The following is a 14,509-nucleotide window of genomic DNA, read 5'->3' on the forward strand; positions in this document are numbered from 1 at the left end:
AGCGAGTATAAAACACACCTCGCCTCTACTCAAAAAGGGTGGCGAATTTGCTGCCATAATGTAAAACCACAATAAGCACCACAGATTGGACAAGGAAGGCTTTTGCATTTTATTCAGCTACTGGAAGACCTTCCTTTCAGAAGCATTGAGCCCAGTTACTGGGATGGATTTCAAACTGAATGGAACATTGAACTCCCCTGATTCACCCGCCAACACTGAAGGTGCAATGGATGATCGAGGTCAGTTTCCGTCCGAAATCGCAATGAACTCCGAAAGTAATCGATGCACATTAAGTATCCTTTGGCTTAATTATGTAAATCATCCCTATTTTTGTTCAAACAAATATTCACAAATGAAACTAACAAGGCCGACGACACACATCAAGATGAGCAGAGAGCATCAGGATTAGTGCTTCCTTATAATCGACCAACCCAACTGCAGCTAGGAAACCTTCTGGAAGAAGCAACAAGGAACCAGGGCAACGAAGGGAAACAAATATCACAGGCAATTCCTCTTCAACCCCCTCAGGCGATCAAAGCCAAACCAGGAGACCGCATGGAGCAAGTGTTGTCTATAAAGACACATCTTATGGGTAATGGAATGTCTACCCTAATCAGTAACTGGTCCAGCTCCCTCTTAAAGGCAATGTAGAGAGCCAATACCCAACAAAACAGCTGGCAGCACATTTCAGGGGCTTTAAAAAAAATTCATTTACGGGATGTGGGCATCGCAGGTTATGCCAGCATACATTGCCCGTCCCTAGTTGCCCTTCAGAAGGTGGTGGCGAGTTGCCTTCTTGAGCCGCTGAAGTCTCTGAGGTGTAGGTACGCCCTCTCTGCTGTTAGGGAGGGCGTTCCCAGGATTTTGACCAAGCGACAGTGAAGGAACGGCGATATATTTCCAAGTCGGGATGGCGAGTAACTCGGAGGGGTGGAACTCCCAGGTATCTGCTGATCTTGTCATTCCAAATGGTAGCAATCGTGCTGCCCAGTTAAGAACCACATGGGTCTGAACTCACATGTAGCCAAACCTTCCTTCCCTAAAGGGACAGATGTCTTTTTTAAAATGACAGTCGACAATGATTTCATGGTCATCTCTAGACTTTTGCGTCCAGAATTTTTTTAATATAAACATTTTATTGAGGTATTTATGGTTTTATAACAACAACAGAATAAACAATGTGCACGAAAGTATAAACATAGTGCAAAAACCATCATCCTCCCTCACAGGTCCCACCTTCACTAACCCCCTACTCTAAACTAAACTAAACCTCGACCCCCCCATTTCTGCTGACGGTTAATTTTCCCCAAAGAAGTCGACAAACGGCTGCCACCTCCGGACGAACCCTAATATTGACCCTCTCAGGGCGAACTTGATTTTCACCAGACAGAGAAAGCTAGCCATGTCAGTTAGCCAGGTCTCCGACTTCGGGGGCTTTGAGTCCCTCCGGGCTACCAGGGAAGCAAAGGCTACAATGTCTGCCTCTTTCTCCTCCTGATTCCCGGGTCTTCCGACACTCCGAAAATCGCCACCTCCGGACTCGGTGCCACCCTTGTTTTCAACACCTTGGACATGACATCCGCAAACCCCTGCCAGAATCCCCCAAGCTTCGGGCATGCCCAGAACATATGGACATGGTTCGCTGACCCTCCCGCACACCTATCTTCTACCCCAAAGAACCTGCTCATCCGAGCCACTGTCGTGTGAGCCCGGTGAACGACCTTGAACTGTATCAGGCTGAGCTTGGCACATGATGTGGATGCGTTGACTCTACTCAACGCATCCGCCCAGAGACCATCCTCTATCTCCTCTTCCCACTCGCATTTCAACTCCTCGGTCTGCGACTCCTCTGACCCCATAAGTTCCTTGTAAATGTCAGAAACCCTCCCTTCTCCCACCCACATTCTGGAAACTACCCCATCCTGTGTCCCCCTTGTTGGTAGGAGCAGGAAGGTTGAGACCTGCCTGCGTAGGAAGTCCCGCGTCTGCAGGTACCTAAACTAATTTCCTCTCGTCAATCTAAATTTCTCCTCCAGCTCCCTCAGGCTAGGAAAGCCCCCCTCTATTAACATATCTCCCATCCTCTCAATCCTTGCTCTCTGCCATCTCCGGAACCATCTGGCCTTCCCGGGGCAAACCGGTGATTATTACAAATTGGAGACCAGACCGACGCTCCCTCTGCTCCCACATGTCTCCTCCATTGTCCCCAGACTCTCAGGGCCACCACTACCACGGGGCTGGTGGAGTACCGTGCTGGCGGGAACGGCAGTGGCGCCGTTGCCAATGCCCCCAAACTAGTGCCCTTGCATGATGCCGCCTCCACTCCCACACCGACCCTCCCCCCACCACCCACTTACTAATCATGGTTATATTCGCCACCCAAAAATAAATACTAAAGTTCGGCAGCGTCAGCTCGCCCTCCCCCCGGCTCCGCTCAAGCATCCCCTTTTTTACTTGCGGGGTCTTACCCGCCCATACAAGGCCAGAGATCACCCTATTGACCCGTTTTAAGAAGGACCGCGGAATAAAGATGGGGAGACACTGAAACACAAACAGGAATCTCGGAGGACCATCATTTTCACTGTCTGCACCCTCCCAGCTAGTGACAACGTCCCGCCTTCGGAAATCGTCCTTCATTTGATCTACTAATCGGGCCAAATTTAACTTGTGTAACCGTTCCCATTCCCGCGCCACCTGAATGCCGAAGTACTGAAAGCTTCCCCCTACCACCCTAAACGGCAGCTCCCCCAATCACCTCTCCTGCCCCCTTGCCTGGATCGCAAACATCTCACTTTTCTCCATATTCAGTTTATAACCCGAAAACCGGCCAAATTCCCCCAGAATCCTCGTAATTTCTTCCAACCCTTCTAGTGGGTCCAAAACATATAGGATGCAGGCCGTCTGCGTATAGCGAGACTCTGTGTTCCACCCCCTCCGGACCAGCCCCTTGAGGCTCTCAGCGCAATTGCCAGCAGCTCGATGGCCAACGCGAACAGCAGTGGGGAGATGGGGCATCCCTGTCTCGTCCCCCGGTGCAGCCTGAAATAGTCCAATGTTGACCTGTTCATCCATATGCTCGCAACAGGAGCCTGATACAGCAGCCTGACCCAGTCAATGTAGTCCCGCCCAAATCCAAACCGCTACCTCCCACAGATATTCCCATTCCACCCGATCAAATGCCTTCTCTGCGTCCATTGCGACCACTACCTCCACGCCCCTATTAAGTCCAGAATTTTTGTTGAATTTGCCATGGTGAGATTCGAAACTGGGTCCCCAGTGCATTACCCTTGGTCTTTGGTTTATTAGTCCAGTGACGATATCACTATGCCACCGCCTCTTCCTCCTTCAAGCGAGTTGCTTTATCCTGCATGGTGTTGTGCCTCTTGAGAGTTGTTGGAGCTGCACTCATCCAGCTGAGTGGGGAGTATTCCATCACACCCCTGACTGGTGCCTTGTAGATGGTGGACAGGCTTTTTGGGGGGGGGGGGGTGTCAGGAGGTGAGTTACTCACCATAGGATTCCAAAGATTTACTACCATTGGGAGATCTTGCTGCCCACAGAAATCTTCCAAAGTCCAGGTCCAGAACAGGCTTATCCCACGGCCATCAGATAATGTTGACACACTTTAAATCTGGCCAGGTGTATTTTTGCAGTAATCTAAAGGGCCAGGACAGATTTTCTCCAACTCTGTGGTTGGGCTTCCAATTTGCTTTCCTCAAAATGTCATCCAATCCTATGCTGACCGGAAATGTCCAATTACAATCTACCCCCAGGTCACTTTCCCTGACCATGAAATGCTGCTGTGATCTCTCCTCTTTGTGCCACCTCCAATTGTGACACTGCCATTACTGATCTGCGGCACCCGTAGCACAGTGGTTAGCACTGCTGCTTCACAGCGCCAGGGTCCCAGGTTCGATTCCCGTCTTGGGTCACTGTCTGTGCAGAATCTGCACTTTCTCCCCATGTCTGCGTGGGTTTCCTCCGGGTGCTCCGGTTTCCTCCCACAAGTCCCGAAAGACGTGCTTGTTTGGTGAATTGGACATTCTGAATTCTCCCTCAGTGTACCCAAACAGGCGCCGGAATGTGGCGACTAGGGGATTTTCACAATAACTTCATTGCAGTGATAATGTAAGCCTACTTGTGACACTAATAAAGATTATTATAATTAGCTAAATTATTTCAATAAAATGTATTTGACTCACACTTACTAAAATTATAATGCAAGTTCAGCCTTATGTGACTCACACATTCCAAAGCTACCAGTAATTTACAATGTTAGTTAGTAATTCAGAGCAGGAACCTGGACTGTTGGCCTCTGTTCTTACCTGATGGTATCAAGAGGCAACTATAGGGTTGCATTTTGTGACACCACTATTCCCAGCCAGAATGGAGATGATCCTCTCCATCAGTCATGGCTCCAGACCACATTACTGTGACAGGAATTGCCTTCCTGCATATAGCTTGTATGTAACTATCCTCCAGTGACTGCATTTTTCCACAGAAATCATCCTGTTGCTATTGGGAGACATTGCTGCAGCTTTAGTAATGATCTGTTTGCTGCGGTTCATAGAGACTCTGTTTTGAAGAGACCAGAGAGTTTGTCATAGTGCAGTGATACAGATTGTGCTGAGTACACAAACTGCTTGCTGGACAATGCACTGCCTGTTGCAAATTCTGCTGTAAATCCCACCCTGCAACCCCAATATGCTGGCTGGCACAGTGGGCACTCTGCACATTGGAATCATGACACGAAAATTGAAAATCTCACTTACAGCTCATGGAGATAACAAGTGCGGAATTAATAAACCTCCACTGATGTGGAAGGAAATGGGACATTGTTGAGACCGTGCACAAGGAACTGTGCTCCATACCTAGCTGTGTAGCTGACCCAATACTGCATACTGATTGAAGATGTGAAAAGTAGCAGCATTTCTCAGATGGTATGTACCCTTGGAGCAACCAATCTTCTATCTCATTATATATTTCCTGGTTTTCCATCATATTCAGGCCTGGCAATTTCGCTGCTCACCTGGCGTCCGTCTTTTTAATTTAATATTTTTTTACTTTTCCAATTAAGGGGCATTTTTGCACGGCCAATGCACCTATCCTGCACATCTTTAGGTTGTGAGGATGAGACCCACATGGCCTCTCTCTTTATGGCCTTTGTTGAGGTGCTCCATGTTAGGTTCCTAATGGGCACATCCTGAATTCAAACTAAAAACTAATGACGCTCATTATAGATTTTTCAATTGGCTACTGCTTGGTTCCTCCCCTTGGGAGAGGACAGGTTAACCAAATGTCATATAAAGGAATACAGTAAAGCAAGACTTGCATTTATGTAGGGCTTTTCACGACCACCAGCTGCCCCAAAGCACTTTACAGTCAATGGAATACGTTTTAAGTGCGGTCACTGTTGTAATGTGGGAAACCCAGCAGCCAATTTACACACAGCAAACTCCCCCAATCATCAATGTGACCGTGACCAGACCATTATTTTTTGTGATGTTGATTGGGGGTAAATGTCAAGAGAATACTAGGATAACTCCCCTGGTCTTTTTCGAAATAGTGACATGGCACCTTTACCATCCACCCAAACAGGCAGATGGGGACTCTGCTTATTGTCCCATCTGAAAGTCTGCACCCTCCAACACTATCACCTTGATTTTCTCCTTAAGCCCTCGAGCGGGACTTGAATCTAAAACCCTGCGACTCAGAAACAAAAGTGGCATCAACTGAACTACGGCTGCCATTGTAAAGAAGTAGAAAATGATGGGTTCGCGGTGTACATTTAAAATCTGTTCAGTTCTGAATTGTTGGTGTTTAATGCAAAGCGCAACTCAAGTGTTGTGTACACGCAAGATGTTATATGTTTACATTCACGCGTGGACTTCAATGCAAGGACATTCACGGGTAGACACCCGAGCGGGATTAGTTCAAGTTTCAATGAGGGATTCTCTGCGACTTTCGTAGCCCAACAAATCTAGTCTAGGAATGGTTCACTTAATGGAACCCACCTGCATTGGTCAAGTTGCTCTGAGACCATAATCCAGAATTGATATTTGATCTGATTCAAGTTGCTGATGTCTATGTCCACAACTCTAAGCGGTAAAGCTCCACAAGGTTCCTCCTTGTACACATACACAGGAGTTGACTTTAAAAGTAGGGTTACTGCCACAAAAGACGAGGGAGGCATTGGGCGATGTCCAGCAGCAGTTGGATAGGAGGCCTCATTACCAATATTATCATTACCAATTCTGGCAGGCGAATTGCACTAATGATAGTGCTGAACAAAGAGGAAATGGGGAGAGTAACGGGCCAGCATGGTCCCTTTACCGTGAAATGTAGGAGCACGAAGCCCAGAGAACCCTGGATGAGTAGGAATATTCAGCACTAGATAAGAAAAGAGAGCCTTTTAGCAAGTACAAGGGAGAAAGTCAGTGGGGGTCTTAGTGGTGTATAAAACATGCAGTGGGGAATTAATAATAAAACAATTAGAAATGTAAAGAGGGGGCATGAAAAAGCATCGGCAGGTAAGATTAGGGAGAATCCCAAAATATTCCATAAGAATATATATATATATTTTTTTAAATTTCATAGAATCATAGAATTTGCAGTGCAGAAGGAGGCCATTTGGCCCACCGGGTCTGCACCGGCCCATGGAAAGAGCACACTACCTAAGCCCAAGCCTCCATCCCATCCCCGTAACCCAGTAACGCCACCTAACCTTTTTGGACACTAAGGGCAATTTATCATGGCCAATCCACCTAACCTGCACATCTTTGAACTGTGGGAGGAAACCGGAGCACCCGGAGGAAACCCACGCAGACATGGAGAGAACGCGCAGACTCCGCACGGACAGTGACCCAAGCCGGGAATCGAACCTGGGACCCTGGAGCGGTGAAGCAACTGTGCTAACCACTGTGCTACCATGCTGTACACAATTCATTTTTTCCAATTAAGGGGCAATTTAGCGTGGCCAATCCACCTGCCCTGCACATGTTTTGGGTTCTCCCACGCAAACACAGGGAGAATGTGCAAACCCCACACGGAGTGACCCGGAGCCGGGATTGCACCTGGGACCTCAGCACTGTGAAGCAGCAGTGCTAATCACTGCGCCACCATGCTGTCCCTATAAGTATATTAAGGGGAAGTTGATGACCTGTGACCATTAGGGACGATGGGGCAATCTGTCCGTGTAATCGGGGGACCATTGGTGGGGTGTTAAATGAGTACTTCACTAGTGAGGAGGATGTTGGTACAGAATTCGGGGAGAGGGACTATGAGGTTCTTGAACAGTTTGAGAGTGAGGAGGTATTGGAGGCTTTGACGGTCTGAATGAGTTGTATCCCAAGCTGCAGTGGAAGGCAAGGGAGGAAATTACCCAAATTTTTAATTCCTTTCTGGCCACAAGGGAGGTGCCAAAGGATTGGAGAACAGCTAAAGTGGTTCCACTTTTCAAGGCGAGTGGTAGGGATAAACTAGGAAGTTACAGATCAGTGAGTCACACATCAGTGGGTGGGAAACTATTGGAGAAAATTCTGAAGGAGAGAATTAATCTCCGTTTCATCAGGGGGAAGTCAAGCCTAGCAGATTTGATTGAATTTTTCAAGGAGGTTATCGGGTGTGTAGATGAGGGTATTGCAGTTGATGTAGTTTATATGGATTTCAGCAAAGCTCCTGACAAGGTCCCACATGGGAGACTGATAAAGAAGGAAAAGCATTAGGGATTCAGGGTAACTCGGCAAGCTGGATCCAAAACTGGCTTAGTTGTAGGAGACAGTGGGTGGTGGGAGAAGGATATTTGTCTGACTGAAGGCCAGCTCCAGTAGCGTACCGCAGGGATCAGTGCTCGGTCCTTTATTGTTCGATTGTGGGGGGTTGCCAAGTAGGTTTGCGGATGACACAAAGGTTGGCAGGGTGGTTAATAATGAGGACGAAGCTCTTGGGTTGCAGGAAGATATAGACGGGTTGGTCAGATGGGCAGATGTGTGACAGATGGAATTTAACCCTGAAAAGTGCGAGGTGATGTACTTTGAAAGGAGTAACAAGACAAGGGAACAGTCAATGAATGTCTGGATACGAAGAAGCTCAGAGGAACAGAGGGATCCTGAGGTGCTTGTCCACAGACCCCCGAAGATGGCAGTACAGGCTAATAGGGGGGCTTAAGAAGGCATATGGAACACTTGCCTCTATCAGTCAAGGCATAGGTCAGTGATTGTCAAACTCAGGGGCGGGACCCGCGGGTGGGTCGCAGGCGGGTGCCGGGAGGGCCGCGGAGCCGTCCACTGCGGCGCTCCCGATCGCGCAAATCTGCACACAGCAGCCGGCTTTTAATAACGCCGGCTGCCAGCGGCCTTCAAAATGGCCACAAGCATGGAAAAACAAGTGCGGCTGCATTGCGCATGCACGCCTGATCATCGGCGCATAACCGGTGATCGGGCACGCATGCGCAGTGCGGCCACTTTTTTTTTTAATGGTCGCAGCTTTTTGTTTTACAAGTTCGGGGGGGGTTTATTCATTTTATTCATTGAATTTTTATTCTTTTCATTTATTTTATTCATTTTATTTTTATTTTCTTTTACAAGCTCGGGAGGGGTTTTATTTGATAAAATTTTACAGGAAAAAATGCAGAACTTTGGACAGATGGAGACTCCATACTTTCTGACAGCGGAAGGCTTCACCTTCATCCAACAGGTTCCATTGGAGGAGCGTGTACGAGGGCCAAAGGGACCCAAAACCATTTCCGCCATTTTTGTCAGCAGCAAACAAGGTAAGAGAAAATGGTGGGTCGCTCAGGTCGGCCGGCGTGGGTCGCTCAGGTCGGTCGCCGTGGGTCGCGAAGGTCAGCCGGGTTGGGTCCCGAAGGTTGGCCGGTTGGTAAAAATGGGTCCCCGGAAAAATGTTTGAAGAACACTGGCATAGGTTATAAGAGCAGGGAGGTTATGCTGGAGCTGCATAAAGCTTTGATTAGGCCACAGCTGGAGTACTGTGGTCACCTCACTATAGGAAGGATGTGATTGCAGTGGAGAGGATGCAGAGGAGGTTTACCACGATGTTGCCTGGGATGGAAAATTTGAGCTATGAAGAGAAGCTGGACAGGCTGAGCAGAGAAGGCTGAGGGGGGACTTGATTGAGGTGTATAAGATTGAGGGGTATGACTGGGTGGTTAGGAAGCAGCTGTTCCCCTTAGCTGAAGGGTCAATAAAGGGGGGCATAATTTCAAGGTGAAAGGTTTAGAGGGGATTTGAGGATAGAAATGTTCGCCCAGAGGTAGTGTTGCCTGGGAGGGTAATAGAGGCAGGAAACCACCCAATCTTTAAAAGGTATGTGGATAAGCACTTGAAACGTCATAACATTCAAGGCTATGAGCTAAGTGCAGGAAAGTGGGATAGAGTAGTTTTGTCAGTGCAGACTCAATGGGCTGAAGGGCCTCTTCTGTATTGCATGACTGACTCTCAATGAGCAGCAGCCACTTCCAAGCCCAGAGAGGGAGTTATATGCAGTTAGATAACTTAGTGAGTTTTGAGAGGAGGTGAAAGACTTAAGATGGCATCTAAATAAATACAAAGAAATGGATCATGAAACAAATCATTGCACTAACTCCACATCTACCCCCCAAAAAAATTAGGTTCAATTTTGTGGTAGCTCAGTCGGCCAGACGGCTGGTTTGTGATGCAGAGGGAGGCCAGCAGCACGGCGGGTTCAATTCCCGTACCGGTTGAGGGTGAGGGTATTCCCGTATAGGCTGAGGTTTGAGAAGGACCCGACTTCTCAAACTTGCCCCTCGCCTGAGGTGTGGTGACCCTCAGGTTAAATCACTACCAAAGGGGAAAGCAGCCTATGGTCATCTAGAACTATGGTGACTTTACTTTCGTGATTGGTGAGTGTTACTATAATACAATGTTATATTTTGCAATCACGATTATAACAATAATCTTTATCATCACAAGTAGGCTTACATTGACACTGCAATGAAGTTACTGTGAAAAGCCCCTAGTCGCCACATTCTGGCACCTGTTCAGGTACACAGAGGCAGAATTCAGAATGTCCAAATTACCTAACAGCACGTCTTTCGCGACTTGTGGGAGGAAACTGGAGCACCCGGAGGAAACCCACGCAGACACGGGGAGAACGTGCGGACTCCGCACAGACAGTGACCCAAGCCGGGAATCGAACCTGGGAGCCTGGCCCTGTGAAGCAACAGTGCTAACTCCGAATATATCCATTTGTCCAGGTTCAGCATCGATATACTCCCCTCACAGCTGAGTGCGGAACATAGAAATGACAGCACTCGCAGTGGCCATGCGGCCACTGTGCTAGCCCTTAAACTGAAACTAACTCAAAATCTATTTCAGAACATAACAAGAATAGACCATTCAGAACCTCAGGTTCTTTACATCATTCACCAAGTTCATGACTGACCGGTAGCTTAACTCTATCTGCCCACCTTGGTTCCACAACTTTCCATACCCTTGCCTGTCCTTTAGTCACATCCTTCCTTCCCAAATTCCTGTAATACCAGGCTGCCGCCTCTGGCTCAATAGTCACTCATTATCAGATATTCCATGCTCTAATCTCCTCTGTACAAAACTTCTCCTTGCCATCTTGCGATAATTCTAAATTTATGCTCCCTTGTCACCAATTAGTTACATTAGTTACAGAGTCAGTCAAGAATGACAATAACCAGTACAAGATGTCTCATAGTGCTGCCACTTGTGAAAGGCTCACCCTCACATTCTCAAGAGGCATTCTCAATGTCAGGACTTCTAAATCTGCCGATTATACCAAGGCTCACAAATATAATTGCGTCCACTGTAAGACTGCACATTCTGTCCTTATTTAAAAATACATATTCCAACTATAAATTCTTATGCCCACATTTGCACTGCAAATGGCCTATGCAAACTCGTCGCCATGGTTACAAAATTTAGCCACAGGCTTCCCATAAGTTGCTCAACAAGCTTTCTGAGATGCCTTTCCAGCTGCTATTTACCTGGTCTGTAATTGCAATTTCCTATGGGTTGAAAAAAAAAGCTTTCTTAAAAAAAAGGTAATAATATTTATCTGCTGAACAATATTAATCTGCTGAACTGTTCTGGTTTCTTTTCCACAAATGTCTCAGCCCCTCTGGAAAGAGTGGCCTTTCACTGGATATATCCACTTCACAACAGGCAAGACACGCGCTTCAAACAATTTTGAGCATTTGCAGTTTCCCAGCGTACAAGGGTAGAAGAGTTAATCGACCCACCCTCTGAGAATTTCAGAGTGTCTTTGCTTCCTCCAGAAGTCTTTGCAAGCAAGGAAGATTAAACATCTAAGGTTTTAGGCTCAAATCCACTCGAGGACTTCAGTACAAAATTTCAGGCTGACACTCCAGAGTGGCACAGAGGAAATGCTGCACTGTTAGAAATGCCATCTTTCCTTGACATGGAAATGACAGGACATCTGCCCACTCTTAGGGCAGCACAGTGGTTAGCACTGTTGTTTCACAGCGCTAGAGTCCCAGGTTCGATTCCTGGCTTGGGTCACTGTCTGTGCAGAGTCTGCACGTTCTCCCCATGTCTGCACAGATTTCCTCTGGGTGCTCCGGTTTCCTCCCACAAGTCCTGAAAGAAATGCTGTCAGGTACTTTGGACATTCTGAATTCTCCCTCCAGGGGCGGGATTCTCCCCTACCCGACGGGGCAGGGGGTCCCGGCGGGATGGAGTGGCATGAACCACTCCGGCATCGGGCCGCCCCAAAGGTGCGGACAAATCCGCACCTTTAGGGGCCAGGCCCTCACCTTTAGGGGCTAGGCCCGTGCCGGAGTGGTTGCCGTCCCACCGGCTGGCGTGAAAGGCCTTTGGCGCCATGTCAGCCAGGGCCGAAGGGACTCCACCGGCCGGCGGAAGTCTGCGCATGCGCGGGAGAGTCAGCAGCTGCTGACGTCATCCCCGCGCATGCGCAGGGGGAGTCACCTCCGCGTCGGCCATCACAGAGATCTACACGGCTGACGCGGAGGGGAAAGAGTGCCCCCATGGCACAGGCCTGCCCACGGATCGGTGGGCCCCAATCACAGGCCAGGCCACTGTGGGGGCACCCCTCCGCGACCCACCCAGGACCCCGGAGCCCACTCGCACCACCTGGTCCCTCCGGTAAGGGAGGTGGTTTAATTGACGCCGGCGGGACCGGCATTACAGCAGTGGGACTTCGGCCCATCGCGGGCCAGAGAATCGCCGGGGGTGGCCCGCAGGCTGGCGTGATTCCCACCCCCGCCGAATCTCCGGTGCCGGAGAATTCGGCGGCCGGCGGTGCAGGATTCAAGCCGCCACCCGGCGATTCTCCAACCGGTGGGGGGGTCGGAGAATCCCGCCCCATGTACCCGAATAGGTGCCGGAATGTGGCGACTAGGGGCTATGTGAAGGCTATGGGGGTGAGGGGGGGGGGGAAAGTAAGTGGGAATGTGGGGTTGAGGTCATAATCAGATCAGCCATGATCTTATTGCAAGGCCAAGAAAGCTTGAAGGGCCGAGTGACCTCTATCTGTTCCTAATTTGCATGTTGGCAAAAGTAAACGATCCTTGGAATGACTGTACATTTGCCCCCTTTTAAAAATGTTGCATTTGACAACAGCTGACCTTCGGTGTCATTAAAGAAGTTACAACTTTGATCAAGTGTGTGTGTGTGTGTGTGTGTCCTACCCCCAAAGTATACCCTCTGGGCAAGGAGTTAGCACCCAGAGTTCATCAGCAACAAATCACAGGTCCCAAGACCAGACCCAAAAGTTTGGTGGGCTTGACAGCCAATAGGATCGACGAGCGATCAACAGAGAAAGAGAGAAACAGAAAAGGATTCCAACTCAAGATTGAGCTGTGAATCCCGGTCAGTTACACACTGCTCACATTTTTATATTTAAACACCCCAGATAAAGGCTACATACAGGATCACAACGCCAGCATCCCTCTCTCCTGGGATGTTGCTCATTCTCAGGCGGAGGGTGTCAATTTCAAAGGTGAAAGTGACAGGTGGGCGCCTGGGTGGCCGTCGCTGGGGGCTAGTCTCAGAGGAGGGCCGAGGGGATGGGAAGAGGCTGGAGGTGCCTCTCCGATCCCCCCTTCCTCTGGAGAAAGCGGAGAGGCAGCCACTACAATGTATCCACACCATGGAAATGTATCAAAGAATGTATCAAAAAAAATGTATCCATCGCCTGGTAGCTGATGAAACAATGTAACTAATTGTAATTGTATCCAAATTCCCTGGTGACAACAACAACCGTTTGACTGGGCTGCACTACACCTGGAGGGATGCTGTCAGCTCCAGGTGACTGAGTCCTGCAGATAGGCAGCCAAGGGGGCATTCGGCCCATTTTCTCCCTGCTTACCTTGGTCTTCACTTGCTCCACGTCCCATTTGGGCCGCAGCTTCCCGACCAGCTCCAAAGCGCCGGAGATCACGTCGTTCTCGTCCACATAGATGGTGAACTTGGGCACGGCGGGGGCTCCGGTGGGGACGTGCACCTCGGTCTCCATGTCCCAGCTCCTGTGGCCGGACAGGGGGTGGGACGGCGTTGGGGGGCGGGAGGGGGGGTCGGCCCGGGATATATGTGCGAGGAAGGGAGGTGGAGGGAGGGGGCGAACGTACTCGGTTGTCAGCTCCGGCTCCTCCTCCGGAATCTGGTCCGGCTGGAATGAGGCAGGAAGCGGCTCCGAGCTCACACATCGACAGGGCGTGAAGGAGGAGCCTCCACCGGCTGCATCGCAATCGGCTGCGTCGGGCAAGTGCTTCCCCCTATCAAAGGGAGGTCGGAACATCAGAAAAGAGCGTGTCCTCCTCCAAACTCTCCTGCAATCAGCATTTTCCCATGCAGTCTCTCTCCAACATTCCCTGTATCAGCAGGACGCCAATGATCTGAGTTGCTTGAGGCTGATTTTATATAGATATCTAATTGTTGGCTTTGTAGATTCTGGTGCAGAGGTGATCTCATCAGTGAGCTCACACTTTACAATGGAAAAAACTTTTTTAAAAATATATTTATATCTCACTTACAAAGGATGGGGAAATTCATGCATGCTTAAGAAACATACACGGGTCATTGTGATGTCTGTGTTACTGATCCAAAAATACCTCACAATGTAACAGCTTGAGTGGTACCCCGCACATGTGCCAGCAAACAAGACTCTTATTGTTTCCTCATGGCGGAGCCGGAGTCAGTTCAAAGACACTGCTGCCTGTACAACTCCAGAGTTCTGCAGGTTATCACTCAATGTCCAATTGCAACTCACAAGATAGATATGAGATGAGGAATGATTTTTGACCCATTTAAATAGAATGGCGCTGCAGGGAATTCATTGCCCAGAAACAGACTGGGCTGGATTCTCACAAAATGGGACCATGTCCGCTTCACTCCCGAGTTTCCAATAAAAAAGATTAGTCCATTCACTCACCTGTCGGGGGCTAGCAGGACCATACGCTTCATACTGGGACCATACTGCGTCACGCAGCTTTGGCTGTGGATACTGGCCCACGCACTTC

At 49.0% G+C, this 14,509-nt stretch overlaps 1 protein-coding gene across 1 annotated transcript in view; it reads right to left on the reverse strand.

The window, feature by feature from the left end:
• The window catches only part of LOC140393726 (ethanolamine kinase 1-like), a 117,377-nt gene extending 103,412 nt beyond the window's left edge, over positions 1 to 13,965 (reverse strand). The window contains 1 exon segment of the mRNA XM_072480051.1: positions 13,360 to 13,965. Coding sequence (XP_072336152.1) covers positions 13,360 to 13,788 — 429 coding nt within the window. The 5' untranslated portion in view covers positions 13,789 to 13,965.
• Between the last annotated feature and the right edge of the window lie 544 nt (positions 13,966 to 14,509).

The sequence above is a fragment of the Scyliorhinus torazame genome, chromosome 17, assembly GCF_047496885.1.
Source record: "Scyliorhinus torazame isolate Kashiwa2021f chromosome 17, sScyTor2.1, whole genome shotgun sequence".
Taxonomy (NCBI): Eukaryota; Metazoa; Chordata; class Chondrichthyes; order Carcharhiniformes; family Scyliorhinidae; genus Scyliorhinus; species Scyliorhinus torazame.